This window comes from Adelges cooleyi, unplaced genomic scaffold (genome assembly GCF_023614345.1).
Source record: "Adelges cooleyi isolate 19-005CV unplaced genomic scaffold, UGA_ACOO_1.1 ACOO_flye_CR_arks_rails_tigmint_CR_PRNA_30, whole genome shotgun sequence".
Taxonomy (NCBI): Eukaryota; Metazoa; Arthropoda; class Insecta; order Hemiptera; family Adelgidae; genus Adelges; species Adelges cooleyi.
The window spans coordinates 1,563,683-1,583,791 of NW_026095971.1; the positions used below are offsets into that span (position 1 = coordinate 1,563,683).

At 30.8% G+C, this 20,109-nt stretch overlaps 1 protein-coding gene across 4 annotated transcripts; it reads right to left on the minus strand.

Moving 5' to 3' along the window:
- Positions 1-1,072: 1,072 nt before the first annotated feature.
- On the minus strand, positions 1,073-13,892 carry LOC126838424 (uncharacterized). Of its 4 annotated transcripts, none has more exons than XM_050572827.1 (8): positions 13,740-13,892; positions 13,477-13,559; positions 9,192-9,267; positions 9,015-9,112; positions 4,728-4,843; positions 3,006-4,629; positions 2,637-2,726; positions 1,073-2,166 (listed from the first exon to the last, which is right to left on the minus strand). In XM_050572827.1, exons 2-8 carry the CDS (start codon positions 13,537-13,539, stop codon positions 2,110-2,112), a joined length of 2,124 nt encoding a protein of 707 aa, XP_050428784.1. In that variant the 5' UTR covers positions 13,540-13,559; positions 13,740-13,892; the 3' UTR covers positions 1,073-2,109. The 4 variants fall into 4 exon arrangements, with proteins under 4 accessions (XP_050428784.1, XP_050428783.1, XP_050428785.1 ...); XM_050572826.1 differs by having other exon boundaries at positions 13,713-13,892; XM_050572828.1 differs by adding an exon at positions 9,476-9,651 and having other exon boundaries at positions 13,477-13,892.
- Positions 13,893-20,109: the final 6,217 nt, after the last annotated feature.

Genomic DNA, 20,109 nt, shown 5'->3' on the forward strand with positions numbered 1-20,109 from the left:
AAAATATACTTTATATATATTATTATTATTACGTTATTTACATTATTGTCGTTATTTTTGTTTTTGATTTTTTTTAAATGAACGTTTTCAACGAAGAATTAGTCGATGAACCTACTACATCTGCTGAACAAAACAACGATTCTTCAGAAATCAAAAAGGAAGGGTAAGAATTTTAAAATTATTTTATATTTATTGAATTTATACTTATATATATAATATATGTTTTACTTTATTTGTAAATTTTAAATTATGAACGAATCGACTTATTTTTTGTTAATTTCAGTTTGTTGGAAAATGGCAAAAAATGATGATTGTTAACCTGTACAAGTCGAGCCAAGAAGAACATCCAGATATGAAATACCTGGCTGTTTTTGCCTGTACACAAAAAGTCGGGACGCGGCTTTCCTTTGCCTGTACATAAAAAACCTCTGACCTCACTTGACCTTGTTGTAAATATATGTTATAACTTATTATATTTATATTTATAAATTAATATAATAAATTAATTATGTTACACTACCGTAGGTGTTTTAAATAAATAAATAATTTTATATATATAATTTATAAATGACAATACAATATAATCATTCACAATTATAATAAATAATATACTTTATATACAATCACTCTGTATATCGCTTGTTTCGCGCTGTATGCACGCCTCAGCGCGACACTGAATGGCACAAAGTGGGGGTAATGGGGCCTTGGAACAGTCGCGGCCGTCAGTCGTGTTGCGCAAAACGGGTTCCTTCTCTCGTGGCGCAAGGTATATTTAAGATTGTTAAAAAGGTTAGCCAAAGGCCTGATATCTACACTTCATTTACCTCCAGTGACGCTTCTGAATTTATTTTTACTCTCTTTAACTTTCTCTTTAGTCTTCATATTATGTTATGTTAGGACCACTTCAACCTTTTTTTCAACCATATACGATCATCTTGCACACTTACTTTATATGATATCTCATCTAGTCACAACACATGTCAACCTCAACCTCATTACCAAAAAAAAAAACGATTACAACTTACTTATAAAAATTATAATGGGAAAGGTTTTGTGATAAATAAAAACACGCTTTAGAATAAAATTATATATTATTTTATACTTTATATTTAAAATAATTTTTGAATAAAATAAAATAACATAACTAATAAAACATAAACATAATGATAATATATTATAAATTGACAAAATATACCAAAATGCTATAAATATAACTTGCTATGCTAACTATGCTAACTAAATATCCCAAAACCAAATTTTTTTAAAACTATACTTGATTAAAAATGTAACCTTGAAATAACCTATCATCTGATGTACGATGTACGGAAATAAAATAAAAAGCATCGCATAAGAACAACTTTTGAATGTGAAGTTATTCAGGGATTCGTAACAAGTAATTTAAGGTTGATAGATAACCATTAGTTTCAATAGGTCCAACAAAACAAGTTATAACGTCATTTGAAAAATCGTAATTTTTTTAGAACTAAAACCAAAACGATTAAACCGAATGTACTCAATAATAAAATAATTGTATAGAACAGTTCGTGTTTTCTATGAAAAATGACGTTATGTCGAGTTTGACGAGTAAGTTACAATGTAAGTGTTATACAAGACGAGTTGTATACAAGACATACTCTTATTTTATACTTTTTATTTGCAGATTTCTTAGAAAACGATACTTAAGTAACGGGTTACTTAAAAATATTGCTTTTACGTTAATTAGTCATCACGCCCAAAAAAACTGTATTCTTTCTCAGTACTCCCTCTTACTTTTTTCGAAATAAATAAAAAATATCTCCATGTAAACAACTAGTACTGAGAGTTAGAATTGTATCTAATGTGAAAATTTAATTTGCCTGCAAAAATATATACACAATATAATGTAGCACTAGCTTGGCAATTTCGTACTACTCCATTATAATAAATTAAATAAATTTAAAACTTTGTAAACATAACAAATATTTAAAAAAAAAAATGCATTTTAACAGAAATACGATTGGTACGCATCGATTGTAAAAATAATAACAAAATGTGAACAGATTTTGGGAATGATCTGTAACTTACACGTCTTTAAGATGTCTTCAAGAAGCCAATAAAATGGTCGTCGAGTTATGTAATGGTCGTTCGTAACGAACATTCGTTCTTATGAATAGGCCAATGGTTAGCCTATAAACAGTTCACAGTGGTATTGATAAATATACAACAAAGATTGGTAGAAATAAAACAGAATATGTTGAGTGAGAATGAATGGTTCGGTGTTGGGAGGTAGACAGAAAAATAGAGTAGAGAATGAGTGTAGCTGACATAAGAATGCTTAGGTGGATGATTCAAGTGAGGAGAGAAGATAGGATAGGAACGAATTCATAAAAAGTAGCATAAGCGTGGCATCGATAGCGGATAAAATGGGAGAAAATAAACTTTAGGAATGTCACGAGGAGAGGGAATCGATAGAAGTAAAAATGATGATGAAAATAAACTTAGAAGAAATGAGGGGAAGACGATAACCGAAAAAGAGGTTATTGGATTCGATTGGGAATGATTTGACAACTGCTGGTGTATGTTGTGGGAGATCTAGTCTACTACTGTGAAAACTCGACTAAAACAACCAAGTTTAAATAAACAGCAGCTGATCTTACTTGGCATTTCTGGCTGCAATACGTGGCTTTTTCGCACATGCAAGTCCATTCAGAAATTTTTTTGCACGTTGTGAATTCCATACAACGGGACTAAAATCAAAACACCATCAAATTATAGTCACGACTAAATATGGGTTTACAGTAAAGATTATGTTACGATTGAAAAATCAATCGTGGATGAATTGGTAATGGTTAAGCAAATAAATTGGTTTTCATCCGCGAGTTAATCAAATTAAAAATGTATTGTATTAATGCAATACTCTACAGTCGACTAATGAAACTGAACTTGTTATTGAAACAAGTTTTAAAGCAAATATTAGCTGTGTTATAATTCTATTTTGTTAACCGAAAAAATGTATAGGTACTCACATAGGTCGTAGTAGCTGGTTGCTTATTGTCAACCGGTTGGGCAGAATTGACTTGAGGTAAAAGATGTAGCACGGAACTCAGTACGTTATAATTTTCCACGGCAAAATTACTAATTCCAAACTCAGGTCGCACTGATATTACAGGCAATGCCGGTTTTTTATCATCCATACACGAGGAATCTTCGTCACTCGGAGATAAACAATCTTGCACAACATTAATCGATGAAACATCAACGTCGTAACAACCGACGCTGGCATTTTCAAAATATTTAAATGCCAAATTTATGTAGTGAGTTATTTTACAATTTTCTTCTTGAAAACGCAACTGCGAAATCATACTTTTTTCATCCAAAATTATATAATCACATATTTCCAAAAAAATGATATAGTGTTTATCTTTGAGCCATCTCTTGGCAAACGGTTTGTTTATGGACTTTACGAATTTGGTAATAACTCTACAGAACATTTTGAATCTGTCTCTGATAATATGAAATTTAATATCCTGGTCTTGTATTATTTTGTGGAAAATCCGTACAAGGCAACTGGACAAATATATCATGTTGTATTTTTTGCGATTAAATTCATCAATAAGTTTTGCGATTAATTTACAAACTGATTTCGATTTCGAAGTTTCCCAAGTCGTTGATGGGTTTTTAGTGGCACCACTACACGGGTGAGGTACAAATCCATAATTGTATAATACGACTTCTTCTTGTAATAGGCCAGCCAAAACGTTAATTAACGATTCGGTCTTGAGTACAAAATTGCTGTTTACGACCACTTCCATCTCGTTCAGTTTTTCCATATCCTGAGGATATATAGTATTATATTGCATTGGGCCGTCTTCTGAAACGCTTATTCCGGAATCCGGGGAAGCTACGTTTTTCCCAATATTGCTTTCAGTTTCCGGAAGCGCAGTGTGCGGCTTAATACTATAGGTATTGCCTTCGGTTCGTGTCAGGCAAATAGAAGGTATTTTAGAAGAGTCTCCCCTTTTCTCTTCTTTCACTTCTCGTTTTAAATTGAACTGAATGAAAGTTTGTTTGTGGCACTTTTTTAGATTTACCACACTAGTTATTACTCGGGAAAACATTTGTGGCTTTTTTTCGTTTGTACTCTCGTTAATTTTGCTATTGTAATTACTTTTTTTTTTGGTAACTATTACTTCTGGCGACTTTGATTTTTTAACGTTTACCAATGTACTTTTGGCTTGTTCCGAGCTTGACTTAAACGTTGTACCTGTTGAAATTCGCTTTTTCTTGGATGGTTTACGTTCACGATGTACCTTTTCTTCTTTGTTTATTTGCAAAGTACGAGGTTCACCTTCGTCATCTGTTGGGTCATTTTGTAGATCAGAAAGAAGATCTAATGTATTATTATATGGATCCAATGATTCCAGTGGAGTAGAAGAACGGTTACTTAAAGACGAACGTTTATTCTTGTCTTCGCTCGTAAGCTTCATAGATAATAGACAATTATCATAAACATTTAATAGTCCTTCGTCGGCATATAAATGTTCAGGACCAAATAAGCTTTCCAATAATGAAAATAAATGTTTTTTATTTTTCATTTTTCTAATCTCTTTTTTTTCTAATTTCCTTTTCTTAACTGTAACTGTCACAGACCTGAAGAAACGCAAAGAAAAAAGTTAAATACTTTAAATAAATCTGACTATGTTTAATAGCCATGTTTGATATAAAACAAAATTATGAAATTCACTGACTTCTCAATTTGTTCACGATTTAATGAAACCATCGGCTCGCTGCACATCAATTGGTTGTACATTTTATCGGTATCATCTATCGATCCATTCGATAAACGAATGCAATCGTTGTAGATCTGCAACAAAATATTAATCACGTGATATTAATTATTTGCCAAGTAAAAATAATTGTTTACATTTTTGATAGACCTTAAATAATACATATTGATAAAAAGCTGAGAAGATGTCTTCCAAAAAACGATTAATGCGGCGATACATTTTATGATTCAACAACGCCGTAACACGGGCGGGGAGGACTGGGATGAAATATCGGTCGGAACTACAATTACATAAAAAGCCCTCCTCGGTTGTTTACATATAAAAAAATGGATCTAACATAGAAGTTAAACCAAATAAAATGTCTACAACGAGAAACCACATAAACATAACGATGGTAAGCTCTACAGTACTCGTGTTTTATGTTGTAAGCCAACATCTACATATGATCCAACAATACTAACAACTAAGATATTGTATGTACGACGTGACGCACACAAAACTCGCGGGGAACACGCCAACAAATACCGGTTTCGCAAAATCCGTAGCCTCTGGTAATTCTATTGGCAGGTTAATCAAAGACAACCGACACACCCAAAAATCCAAAGACCGCGTTCGGCGAAACGTATGTTTAATGAGCTACACGTGCGGTTTTCGCAAATGATTGCCAATTTGGTCGCTCGAGGACAAGTCCACCGGACCCCGCTACTCTTTTTGCTACTATCAGACCAGGATGTTCAGCCAACTGAGGTTATGCACGAGCGGGCAAATTGCAACACATTGTGCAAATCTCGCCAACTCTCACCAGGCGGGCTGCTATTGAAGGGCAACTCCCCGCCATGCTATGATTTTTTACCATACTAGCTATACACATGTAGTAATAAAACACTTTTCTGAAGTTTAGCCTGCTTAAAATTGTCTCAAGATACTATTGTCTAAAATTTAACTTGTGTTTATTAAACATGTATTATCATTATTCTGAGTTTAATTAAAAAACTAACACCTAACATGTATCCATCAACCACGATTGAGTACGAGCCTTTAAATCAAGCCTTTACTATCAAACGATATAATTGTAAAATTAAATTTTGAGAAAGTTAGTTGTATCACTGTTACTGTATTGAAGCTCACAATACAGGTTCAAGTTAACCGATTACCTGAAACATATTTAGTGTAGCATACCGATATTCAACCAAAGATTTATTGTATAAGAAAATTGTACAAGTTATATCTATTACATTATATTATTGATCATATTATAATGATCAATTTCGTGCAATTCATTTTACTAGTATGAATACTCACAAAAGAAAAAAAGCCTAACTAATAAAACTAGCAAGCCTTCAATTAACATTTTTAATTAAAATGCGTTCTTAAAACGTTTATAATTTATTTATTTAACTTATTCATATTTTATTTAGATAATTAACGTTCGAATGGGCACAGAGTACAGTGAGTGAAACACAATATATTTGAATCGCTTATTTTGTAATAGCCTGATCACTGGTACCAGACTATTAAGAATATTTATTTGTTGTTCGGACGTTGAAATCAATGCAGGGAGATGTTTTTTTTAGAAATAAAGTAAAGACTTCTGAATAATCTCAGATATAATATTTTATTAACACTTGTAAAACTTATTAAACATAAAAATGACCGCTTGTCATAAGAGTGTATACTTGTTGAGTGTTGTAGTTCGTCTGGTCTAGCTCTGCGTACTACTCCTATTTATATGGATATGATAATTTTGTAATGTGTTGATACTGATAATGATAATGATGAGCGGACGCGCACATCGTATAGTTATTTTAATTGCGTGGAGTTTTATAATAAAGGCAATAACATGATGCGGATCAAAAAGCACAGTGGTTTTTATAAACGAAATGTCTATTTTGCAATTTACCTAATTATAGTGTGAGATTAGATAATTATACTTGTGCGTATTGTGTTGACTATGAATCACGCTTCCGTCTTTGTATAACTATGCCAATTATAATAAGTGCGCAATTTTATACTATTTGTCTGTGTAACATCATCATAATGTATGTGGTATATGTATAGGTGTGTGTGTGTAGTGAAGGAATCGTCCGTAACAATTTAAGAAGGAACAAGTCACCATTTTTTACGGAAATTATGTTTTGGTAACAAATCATTTTGTAGAGTAAGACGAAATTGTTTGTACATCAAAAGGTACAAGTTTGTAAAACGCCTATGAAATATTATGTTTTTGAAAATCTCGTTAATTTTTAATGAATTATGAAGTCTTGTGGCCTTATTAGGCTAAATTTGTATTAGTATACACATTTTTTTCTTCTAATATACCTAAAACGAATTTACACAATACAATAACAATGTGAAATAAGCGTAAAATAATGTGTAAATGTATAACAACTTTAAACCACGCCACTTTGTTTTATGAAGTTAACTCGCAAATCTATCTGAACTTTTATTTTTTTTTAGTAATTTTGTGTTGTCTTTTGTGTTAATAATAATCATTTTTAGCTAAATTGGCCACTTTGGTATGTTATTATTTAACAAGACAACATTTTCCACATCTCCACCCTCGGCACGTAACAAATTATTAAACTTTAGTTATTTTAATATCAACAGGACCAAGCTCAAATACAATTAATTAAGTGTATAATATAACATTTTGTATGCAACATAATATGATTTAGTTAATGTTTATCACATTTAATATGAGTATATTATGTACATAATAATAATAATATATTTTATTAGTTAGCGCCAAGTCTACTACTCTTAAAAATACCGTAACACCCCTAAGACCTTATTACCTCTACACGAATAGAATTTTAATATAAGTTAATACCAGAGTATATAGCAAGAGAGAGAAAAACGACAGTTGAAGTGACAAAACAAAACAATATTGTTATTGCTTTTTCCGTAATTGGCTCTGCACTTTTGCTTTGTTGTCAAACTATTTTTAGCCCATTAGGTAACAAACCAAAAAAGCACGACAAGATGTGTCCAAATTACCATTAAAAATATTATACTTAATAGTTCAGTTAAATTTAATAACCAATAACTAGAATTATATTTAAATAATATTCATATCTTAAGCATTTATTATAGGAAGCTGTCACTTGGTCTAGATTAATTTATTGTTAGTATGTGCCGTAGAAAATAAACTTAAATTACATCAATGCGTTAGCGAGCGGCAATTACATGTAATGTAGATTTGAGCTTAGGAATGCCGGGTTGCAAAAAACCTTTAGTTATATCTAATTGGTTTTTATTAATCCAAAAACAACTTTATTGAGCCATTTGAGCTGCATAAACGGTTTATTGAAATGTAAAGATTTTATAAATAATAGCAAGGTTAATTTGAAATGGATAACAACTGAAAATTCATAAAAATTATTAATGAAGATAAAATATCATTAATAATAATACTTTATTGTCATCATTCTGTACTCTTAAGCGGCTGTTTTAGTGTTGTTATCGTAATTCATATTTTTATTTTTTCATCTATAAAACTGCCCATTAATATTAATTTTGCGCACGCCTATGAATTAATATACATTAATTACCTATAAATGTGAAGTATAAATTAAAAATCCTACATAAACGATTTTTGAAATCAATGTCATCGAAAGCTTGGTAAAATTTCCAACACATTCAAAACAAATTCGTCCTCAAAATCCGATGACGAATTTTAACTATACGACATTATTTATAAAATCAAGTACTTAATCAATAATACAAATAAGAAATACAGACATCAGACAACTTTATTAACAATGTGACAAAACGTTATTTAAAAATGTATCGGCCCGAAATTAGAGCACTAATATTTATTATTGATTTATTTATTTTTTATTGATTGTTAAATTTGGCATTTATGTATTTGTACAATGAACTTGATAGTGTTTATTTGTAGTGTGAAATTTAAATTGTCTTATGTATATGTATATTGAATAGTATGCTGTGTCATTTGGCAACCCGCATAGTGGGCAGCTCACTTTATGGTTTAATTAAATAAAAGCTGTTTCTCTCAATGAATTGTAATTAACTATAATGTACGAGTACATTAACCATTAATATAAGGGACCAATTAATTGAATGGGTTTTTAACGATCCAATAAATATTTTAGTTATTCATCAAAATGTTATTGGTTCAGTAAACATTTAGCGAATGTTTATGTAATATTATGTTAATTTTTTGGTGAACTTAATTATTTAAATTTTATATAATATTTTCTAAGCAAATCTTAAGCACAAACTTACTTGTTTTAGGAGTGTATTACGAGCATCTTCAGTGCACGCTTTTAGGTGATTCTTTACATTTGTACCCAGTTGATTTTTTGTACACATTCTTTGATAATCTAAAATATAAATACATTTTTAAAATTACATTAAAAAACATTTTAGTCAGACTATTTGTATACTTAAAAATATACTTACTGTAAGGTAAAAATTTCAATTTCATTTTAATTTTTTCATCATCCATTCTAGCATATTGTTTCTTATTTGCGATTTCCTGAAACGTACAAAAAAATTAGTATAATCATTTTGTAAAAGGCGGTAGAAGTAAAATACTTCACAGCGTGTATTCTTTGCTTGTTAAATCATAATTCTAAATATAATTGTACTATTAAAAAAAAATAAACTTAAGTTATATTGATGTTGTAAATTAGCGCAATTTAACAGTTTTAGTACCTGTAAAGTGGTAAGTGCAAAAAACTTACATTTACAGCCAGAGCGCAGTTTCTTTATCTATAAGAACCTCGTATGTTTTTTATTTGGGGAGTAAAGTAAGCGTGATTGTTGAGCAGCTGGCACAAAAATGCATGTAGGTTCAAAAAGAAAGTTTAACCGTCAAGTATAGGTCCCGGGATAGTGCATTATTGATTTAAAATTGAGCCTGCAAAATGTTTAACCGTCAAGTGCAAGTTCCGGGATAGTGCATTATTGATTTAAAAGCGAGACTGCAAAATGTTAGACCTAAGTGCGCAACTGGTAAAAGAGCGTCGATAGACAGTTAAGACATTATTTAAATATGTATTGTCAATTTAAAGTAGTCACTTGTGGTTTTTATTATACAGTTATGAATAAACCCTGACCACAATACAAATATCCTTATGAGCGTATACGACGATCATGTTGCCATCATCGCTAACTTTGTTATTTGCTTATTGTGTTAGGGTTTATTTATAATTGTATAAATAATTATTATAATACATTTTTATGTTATTTCATTATTTGTTAACATTACCCTTTTTAGGGGACGAAGCACGTTCTAATTTATTTAGGCATACGATAAAGGCAAGTTTTTTGTTTTATATTTTATCAGTCTTTATTTATAATGATTGTGAATATTTTAAATAAAAAACAAACCAAAATCCTGAGTTTTTGTCATGGATTTTTATGAATGGGTTTTAAAAAATAATATTAAATAATATTTTTATAAAAAATTACTCTAGTCGGTAAACAAATCGTTCTTAAATCTTATCGTAAATGATTTATGTAATTGTTTAGAAAACGTCTTTCATTATTAGTTACCATTGATTATACAGCTGTCTAGACACGGATACTGTTTAATAATTGATTGTTCTTAACTTTCCTGATGTGGTAATATATTAATATGTATGTGCTCATCAGTGTTTAGGTAAGCATGTTTTTACATAACAATTATACTTAAACTGATAAATACTTGATTAAAACTATAATCACATGGTAGAAACGATATGTTAATAGAAAAAAAGTAATAATTTATCTTTAAATAAAAGCAAAAAATATTTTAGAACATCATATTTTAGACTGCCTAAATACAAAGGTATTGATGTCATAATCTAAATATATGAATTTAGCTTACATTTTTATAGTATGCTATAAAAACTAACATTTTTATTAGAAAAAAATTCCAGCTTTGATAATTACTAATTAGTAATAATCGTAGTGATTGTCTATTTATCGTACACGTCTAGTGTAATGGTCAGATCTCCTTGAGATATAGTATTGACCATGGCACGTGAAATACAGATTATTGCTTACTGTTGTTTTGTGTAACTTTTAATTAATGTGTAATACTTAGTTGGCATTTAAGTATTATATTATTGTACTCAATTCTGTTTAAATGACGTTGTTAATACTTGTTTTCCACAAGTATTAGCATTTGCTTAGGTTGCTTTCTTGTACTATAAAACCCCAAGGAACAGCGAGTATGCATTCAATTGTTTTGTTTTGTTTCACCCGAGCAAGTTATTGCCTGAGTTATAAATAAATTAAAATTACATTTGAATCAAACCTTTTTTGGCAGTTATTATTTATTTTACTAAGTCTAACCGAGTTAATTACTATATTACTAACGCTGTCCAAAATAGTATTTGTATTGGACTCTACAGTTCATTACACTAGTAGCTGTCATAATAAAATGTATAACCCGGCCAAGGTTGTAGTCTCATGTTCGTATTCTACAAATGCGTACAAAAAATTTTTAATTTGATGAACTAGATTCGTCCTGCTAAAAATTAAGTTTCCAATGTATACAAACATTTTATTGACTGTAATTTTTTAGTTGTCGAACTGAAATAAAGTTTAGGAACTTTTGAAAAAGACTTTTAGGTCTTTATTGTGTACTTCTCTCTTGTAGCGTGCGATGTCGTTAAAGGAAAAGGATTACTCCAAGATACTTTTAAAATGTTTATTTCAAACTTTTCACGAAAAAATGTGAAAATGTTCATATTTTTAAAACGTAAGCTGGCGTGAAGGTACAATAATGTACTTGAAAACTGTTTTTACTATTGTTATATTTTTAAAAAACCGTGTTTAAGTGCATTATAAAAGTTATTTTTACGGTAATGGAAACTAATTTTATAATTAGTATCGTATAGCACTCACAAGAGACCGAGCTCTAGAGTATACTTTTAAGGTACGGTATGATTAAGAAAACGATTGAGGGGGGTTCGTTCATTGAGGCTCAATTCGTACATACACTTAGGTCCTACCTGGCATCGAGACACATTAAGTATACCCCCGTTATGATTATTACCTATCTGGGACAGGTCTGTCGCCAGAGTGATGACGATTCTTCCACAGAACGCATTCCCTTGCCCGGCAAACGGATCGCTCAACCTAACAAAAACACTCGTTCGACCTGAACAGGTGACAACGAGGCGTACACACGCAATCGCCTTAGCGACTCGGTCAATAGTCCTCATCTGGTCGTGATGCCATAAATATTATAAAATATTTTTAGTTTTATGGTACCGATCGGCTATTACTGTCATTTACCTATAGACTGTAGTCGGCTGCCGGTTTTGGGTTATCCCAATTATTCCGTATTCGATACAAGTCGCTCCAGCCGCCAAATATTAGGTACTCAATAATTATTAGGTATAGTCTATCATTTATGGATAATTAATGAAAAATGAAAATATGTAGGTATATTCAATACAAGTGTATATTTATAATATAAATATAGGTACGGTTGACCAAATAAGACACTCGTTTTCTTTTAAAGTAATTGCAATTTTGTAGTTTTTGGAGACACTTTAGTTTATATTATTTTACAATATTAGACAATATTCAAATTGTTATCTTTTTTTTTATTTTATCCGAGGCTCTGTCACTTTTTAAAACTTAAATGGTAACATAAGTATTTAATTGACATTTTAAATAACGAATAATTTGTTGACAATTTTGACAGGATGATAACCAGTTCTGGATAATTACTTTAGTTACTAAATTTTAAAATTAAGGACGGGAGGTGGAGGGCGGTAGTAATGCGGACAGATACAAAAAAAAATACTACTCACCACCCTTCCTCCTGTCCTAAATTTTAAACTAATAACTTTAGAAGTAATTATCCAAAACTGGTTATAGAGCAGTTTAAATTGACAATAAATATATTCTTGATCTAAACAGTTAATTAATCTTAAGTAAAAAAAAATATTTAAAAGAATACTAAAATAGGTACATTCTCAAAAAAAGTGAGAAGTTTCAATTATCATTTTACATACATTTTAAATGTAATGTTTACAACACTGGGCGAAATTTAATTTAATTCTGTATGTTAATTTTATGAGCAGCTTATGTATAATAAGATAATTGTTTTATTATTGAGAAATCCAAAAATGAGGTCATGGCATTATTACTGATTTTATGTTGAATACAATTTCACCTACGTTATTTCAATATCATTGGCTATGTTTTTAAGAGAGGTAACCGCAAAAAAATGAAAGTTCGTTACGGTCGAGCGCCTATTAAAAAAAAATGTAATCCTTTACCCGTCGCTGCAAAATGCATAATGCTACGGTTTTTTTTTTAGATAAAGAAATTCAATATTTATCATAGCGTCTCGTCTACATTATAATTTTTAGTAATAAATCGTAATCGTAAACATGGTCCCTATCACATCCGCATAACGAAGACAATTCAAAGAACTGTTATAACTGCGAATACTAAGAAATAACAATAATAAATAATCATTTGTGCATTTAAATGTCGAAACTATGAAATATTGTTAGTGATATTATTACAAATAAAAACAATAATAATTTATTACAATATAATCTAATATTGGCATTTCCTATAGAGAAAATCAGAAAAGTACGACACGCAATTTATAGTTGTTGATGTCCTTCTTATCGTCGTTGTGGGCAGTTATCCAAAATAATGTTATTTTAGAATAATAATACAATTATTATAATCAGAATCCTTAGCGAATAAAATATTTCGTTTAACTTACCGGAACGACCGATTGCTCACATCGCTGCCGTTTGCAACCCTTTACCGGTTGTTTAGGACTCATCTCTTACAATGACACGTTACCTATTCAAGTTTATTAATTATTATACAGCAACATATAACGAATAAATAAAACTGATCAGTACGACGTCAAGCAAGTCAAAGCAACCGACAACGACTAACGACGTGCCGAAAATAACTATCCAAATTCCAATTGTTTATTATACAGCAACATACAAATGAATAAAACTGATCGGTACACACCGTCAACGCAGACAAAACAACCGACCGCGACAAACACGACGTCTCGAAAACGGAGAAAAACTATCCAATCCGCAACCGTGCAACGACATTAGACAGCAGACAGTCACTTCCACACTAAACACGTTCATACCTGCCGTAGCATTGCAAGGCAGTCGCGACCGCCGACATTCGACAACCGCCGCAGACCGCCACCAGTGGTTACCAGTTGTCGTGCGCGCGCAACTATCAGTACATCCCAAAACGAGTATCCAGGTATAAAAACGTCAAGGACATTAAGGCGAGATCACACAAGGTTAGCACCGGACGTCTCTCGTTGCGATTTTTTTATAATACACAACTTTTACTATTTGCGTTGATATTATTTCTTCGGCGACTCAGTATAAAATATAACTGATAGTTACTAATGTGATATTTTATAAAAAGTTTCCAAGGCGTTGATTAATCAAATCAGTGGTGATCGTAGTTTTTACAGAAAACGCAGATTAAATTAAATCAAAACAAAAAAATATTATATTACATACAGTATTCATTATACCTATTCAAGTCTTCGTAGTCTGTGCAGACTGCAGTCTGCAGAACGATTTCTTTGCTCGATTATTTTTGACAGTGAATACAAACAAAAGAAAACCGGCTACACGCGATTCGGTTGTGAACTCGCCCCTCCTCTCCGTCACCCAGCAGACACGTGTTTGGTACAGGCTACGTGTAGACTGTGCCTTTCAAGGTTAACAAGAGCAGTATAATTCTCCAACGACCTTCAGATACACGACTTGTTAAAACCTGCACAGGGGTCAGGCACATCTGACAGGTTAACTGGGTTGTGTATAGCCGGTTTTAGTAACTCCACGAATACTAACAAAGAAATGTTGGTTTAAAAAACCAGTCGGCGTTTTAAAAATTTCAAAAAAATCTTTGGCATTTACCAAAAAAAAAAGTTAGTTGCCCCTTTGCATATTGACTAATAATAAAAATATAGTATATTTTATACATTTTCATTACAAATACTTGATTATATTTTATATCTTATATTTTAATTAGTTAATAATAAAATGGGCTTATTAGTTTATATCAAAAGAATTGGTATGAGCAGTTTCCTAAGTGTAATAAGCTTCAGTTTATTGTACTGTTATACTGTTTTGTTATCTTACATTATACATATTATACTATGTTGAAATTAAGATAAATTATACTATACTAGCACATCGTCAGCATAATATCTTGCAGATATAATGTTTATTTCTATAATAACTTTGTAAACCTTACTTTGCACTGACGCATGTTATTGTAACACTTTCTTACACAATACCATTGTTTTTCCCTAAATAGATTATCCATTTACGTCGATTAATCAATTGTAGATCAGTATATAACCCACCCGGAATCTAGGTACAATCGTCAGTTACTTGTCAAGTCTTCAGTTAGTTACATTATTATTATTATTATATTATTCTCAACGTGTTTATAATCTGTGTGTTTAATATATATATAATATAGTTCAAAAGTGTTTTATTGCTTAATAAATCTGTTACTTCTTTTACTCATCTTCTCTTATTGTATGTGGTACCTTACCAGTACCAGTTATCTTGTACATACAAATTTTAACCCACTTCAACCTTCACCACGGTTAAATTATTTTAATAATGATCTTGTTGTTTACGTTTAAATGTATTTTCAATTTTGGTTGTTGGTGGTGTGTATCTATTATTAAATGTTTGCCCTTCGCCAGTCCGATTAAGTTGTCCCACTCCCGTTGCTCGTAACGTTGTTGTTGTAAAACAGAATTTTATTTTTTCAGAATTCCCCCCCCCTCCCCCCGTTATAAGTACCGTTGTATTTTCTTTTTCGTGTACACGTGCGGTCAACAAGCGTCCGACATAATATGTAATATCATAAAGTGGATGGTCCACGTATCACTTATGTCTTAGCGTACAAAAAAATGGTTACTTACACAGATTGTGTAAATTATATATAATAACAAAAAAAAAAAAATGTAATAATATGTCGCGTGAACTGGCGGTGTATCGTGAGAACTGAGAAACCGTCTCGGGTCTCACGGTGAAAGAATCGCCCCCGCCAGAAAACGTATAGCACCATTTCATTTTTTTAAATTTTAAGCACGTGGCAAGTACCCGACGACGATTAATGCCAAAAGGAATGAAGCAAGTACGAATAGTAACTGCGTAGATTGGAAATAGTTGACCAAATAAGGAAATACATACAACAAGGAAAATATATAAATGTGGCATCAGAAAAACAAAGTATGACATCATGACAACATGCAATATAGAATCCAGTATCATAATATAATATAAAGAATATAATATAATAAAAATCCTGAGTTTATTACACTTAATAATAAATAAACCTAGCCAATAGGTATACTTCATACGAAAACAATTTTTTTTTTTGACCAACCAAAGGTACATTTTAAATAAGTAAAATTCTTGGTATGGGATACCGCCTAAGGGGGGTGTGTAAGAGAGAAGCCCCCACAAGTTTTTCATTGGAAACGTATTATGTAAAATAATGCAAGGGTCCAAAATTGTTGTCCCACCAATAGAAATGTTCTGGCTACGTGTCTGCGTATGACGTTGTAAAGATATTATATTTCTCCTTATAATGTCTTCACACACATGTCTTCGGTTTTCAAAAAAAAAAGTAGTGGCCATCTTTGTATTTGAATAGGTATATAAGAACCACCTGTCTATCATTATCTCAAAACCATTGTGCCTGGTTATCGGTGTTCTCGACTATCCGACAATGCAATTATGAATTTTATTATACAATTCGCATATAATAAGTTAACTTGAGGCGGAAAACCATTGTTTCGAAAAAAATACAGGTCTTATCTACAAGACGATTCATTTTTAAAAAAAGTCCATCGAGTTTTCACATACACGACATCGTTTTATAGTAATTTATGCAGAATCTATCACATTCAATTCCGAGATTAAAAAACTATAGTCGTGCATTAATTAAAAATATACAATGTTTCAATTCACACAGCTTAAGTACATTAATTATGTTTAAATTAATTAATAATTTCAACACTGAGAGTACCACTAATAATATTTATGTAGGTACTGTAGGCAGTACTGGTAGTGCACGTTTTACCTGTTCGACACTATAGTTTTAATAATTTATCTTTAGTATAATTATGTAAGTTATAATATAACATGTGTTATGTCTGGATGCAGTGTGAGGATGGAAGAGGGTAGGCAGAACAGAAGTTAACAACAAAAGTTACTTATAATTTGAATGTTAGCTATGAAACGATTGACAACACAATGTAATATTAACAGTAAAGTATTGACAAAAGGTCACGTATTAACAGGACGTTCCTGGATGAAGTCATATGTAGAACGCAGAGACGTAATAGTATAATAGTCCCTAAGTCCAAATAAAGAGTTATTTCAAATTAATGTCCATATAGGGAGTGTTATCGCCGTATGGTTGTAGCGAGTAGAATGGACGTGAAGGCTTTTGCGTCACACGTGGTATTTACATAGATTAAAAACGTAATTAGATTAATTATGTTAATACATTTTATATATAATTACTTCTGTTTTTTAAATCATTCTAAATTAAATTATTCAGTATACGGTTAAGAGGGCGTCGCACCGCCCATTTTTAAGGAGTAAAGTATAGGCAATTTTTTACAAAATCTTAATTTAAAGGTTAAACTGTAATGTGTAATTATTAGTTCAACGACTATGACTCTATTTTGGTAGTTAATTTATTTTTTGGACTACCACAGCATCCTTGAAAGCGATTTAAAAATGGTTTTTCATCTCTACGTGTTTAAGCAGACTGAAAATAACTCGCTTAATTTTGGTTTTAGAGTAAAAGCACCCATTATAAAATTAAAAGACAACAATATTCCGGAGGGCAAGACGGTGCGTTTTTTTCATTATTCTAAGTATAACGCTCAATACATAGTTTAGAAATAACGACTATTTTAACATTTTTAAATGATTGTAACTTTTCAAAAAAATATTTTTCGAAACCTAACCTAACCTAACCTAACCGTCTTGCCCTAATATTGTTGTCTTTTAATTTTATGATGGGTGCTTTTACTCTAAAACCAAAATTAAGCGAGTTATTTTCAATCTGCTTAAACATGTTTTTACCACTGAAAATCACCAGTGCGACGCCCTCTTAAGATATAATATTGTGTTCGACTAATATACTGTTTAGTGGTTAATTCATCAAAATTCAAAACACGTTATTAAAATTGCAATGCATAATATTTGTAGAATCGAATACGACATTAAGACGACAATAATGAATTGCGTAATTTGCAAACGCATGAATAAGCAATATTAAGTTAATAATATTTAAACGTCATTGTTGTCAATACAAATTATTTTTACGATAACTTTATAAAAAAAGAACTACATGATGTATCGCACCCGGTAACTGGAGACTAGTATCACTGATTATACATAATAAATATTTTATTTTATAATCAATGATAATAGTCAACATAGTAGGTACCGACATATTTTAATATATTACTTTTAAAAAGCATAACGCCTCGTAGAATAATGACATTTTGATAAAAAAAAAAAACTATTATGTTTGACATAGGAACTATTTTTATAGCTAGATTTCGGTTTAGGTAGATAAGATTTGTTGAATTTGATTTCTATGCGCCGTTATGCCTGAAGGCCGTCTTCTGAGGATGGAAGAGGGTAGGCAGAACAGAAGTTAACAACAAAAGTTAGAAAATAACTCATAATTTGAAGGTTAACTATGAAAAGATTAACAACACCGTACAATATAAACAATAAAGTGTATGACAATATGTAGCAGGACGTTGTACTGTAGAAGACTGGACGACGTTTGACGAATTGGCCCTGTTCGCTGTGGGTACTTATAGTAGTTGGTTGATGCCGGACGATGATAGTTGGACACATAACTAGACCATAGATAGTACTGTTTCTGGATGAAGTCATATGTAGAACGCAGAGACGTAATAGTATAATAGTTTCTAATATCCAAGTAAGGAGTGATATCAGCTAAGTGCCCATATAGGGAGTGATATCGCCGTATCGTAGTTGTAGACGAGTAGATGGACGTGAATGCTTTTGCGTCGCAGCGCCTTAATATGAGATTAAATATAACAAACTGGCAAGTGTACAACTATTTTTGTTAGGTAATGAAATAAAAAATCCAACTTACGTGAGTGATATCCTTCCTAAATCCTAGTCGCATGCAAACAATAAGTCATAAACATTTATTTTTTTCAGATGACCTAAACGGCGATGTCTTGGACGAAGAACATGTTACTTTTTCGTATTAAATTATTTGTTTTATTATATCTTAGCTTCGATGCGAAGCTAAGAATGTATTGTTTTGCAAAGAAACTAGTTTGTTGGCCTTTTAAAACCTGACAAAATAAGAACCCTGCCTGTGAGAAATGCAATACATTGTGTACAACTAGAATAAATTATATGTGTACATTTTTTTTATGTATTGTGAAATGCTATCTCATCAAAACAACGTTATAAATTATATGTGAGACATTTTTAATGCAATTGTAAACCTCACCTGTCTTTAATGAAAAGTCCTAATAATTATCGTAATGATAAATCTAAACAAGCATTTTATATACAATTTTAAATTTTGTTGACAATATGCTTATTACAATTTTTTAAATAAGTGGATGGTATTTATCTTCTAAAAATTAAGGTTCAGAATTAATTCTTAAAAGCGTTAATCCAATATTTGTTGAAAACTTAAATCTTAAAAGACTTGTCCTTTGATTCTTATGAAACAAATACTTTAAATGACGTATGTTTAGTATATAAACCAATTGGTTTACTTTAATGCATAAATATAATTTTTTTCCAAAAAGGTGATTAAATATTTTTGTTATATGATTCAGTATTGACTGTTAAAAGTCAACAAATTAAGTGTTAAAATACTAAAAACATACATAATAACTTCAAAAATGCCCTCCTAAAAAAATAGACTAAAATTATTACAGTAAAAATCTTTATTTATAATTATCAGTAGCGGACTTATGTTGTTCATTTACTATTCTGTGAATAAAAACCGCTAATTGGATTGAATATTGAGTTATCAGGAATGCTTTTTTTTTATATTATGGCTGAATATGAGAAAAATATAAATAATTGTTTTGACAATAATTGAACATTGTAAAACAGGAACTTAGGTATGTTGTTTAAAAACTAACTTTGTTGTTGAAAAAATTATGAAATAAAATTTGTATCATTGAATTGTTGATATGTAAATCAAATTTCCGTTGAGTCTAATCATTATACAAAAGGAATAGCTATACAAGTATATGAATATCAAGTTGCTATTACAATCATTACGAATACAATATAGTGTACAAAAGTAA

Bases quoted from the DNA above. Each gene is read 5' to 3' on its own strand.
- LOC126838424 (XM_050572827.1), bottom strand. From the start codon at position 13,539: ATGAGTCCTAAACAACCGGTAAAGGGTTGCAAACGGCAGCGATGTGAG. The intron at 4,630-4,727 runs GTCAGTGAATTT...GCGTTTCTTCAG, and splicing joins AATCGTGAACAAATTGAGAA to GTCTGTGACAGTTACAGTTA. The intron at 2,727-3,005 runs GTGAGTACCTAT...TTTTGATTTTAG, and splicing joins AACCAGCTACTACGACCTAT to TCCCGTTGTATGGAATTCAC.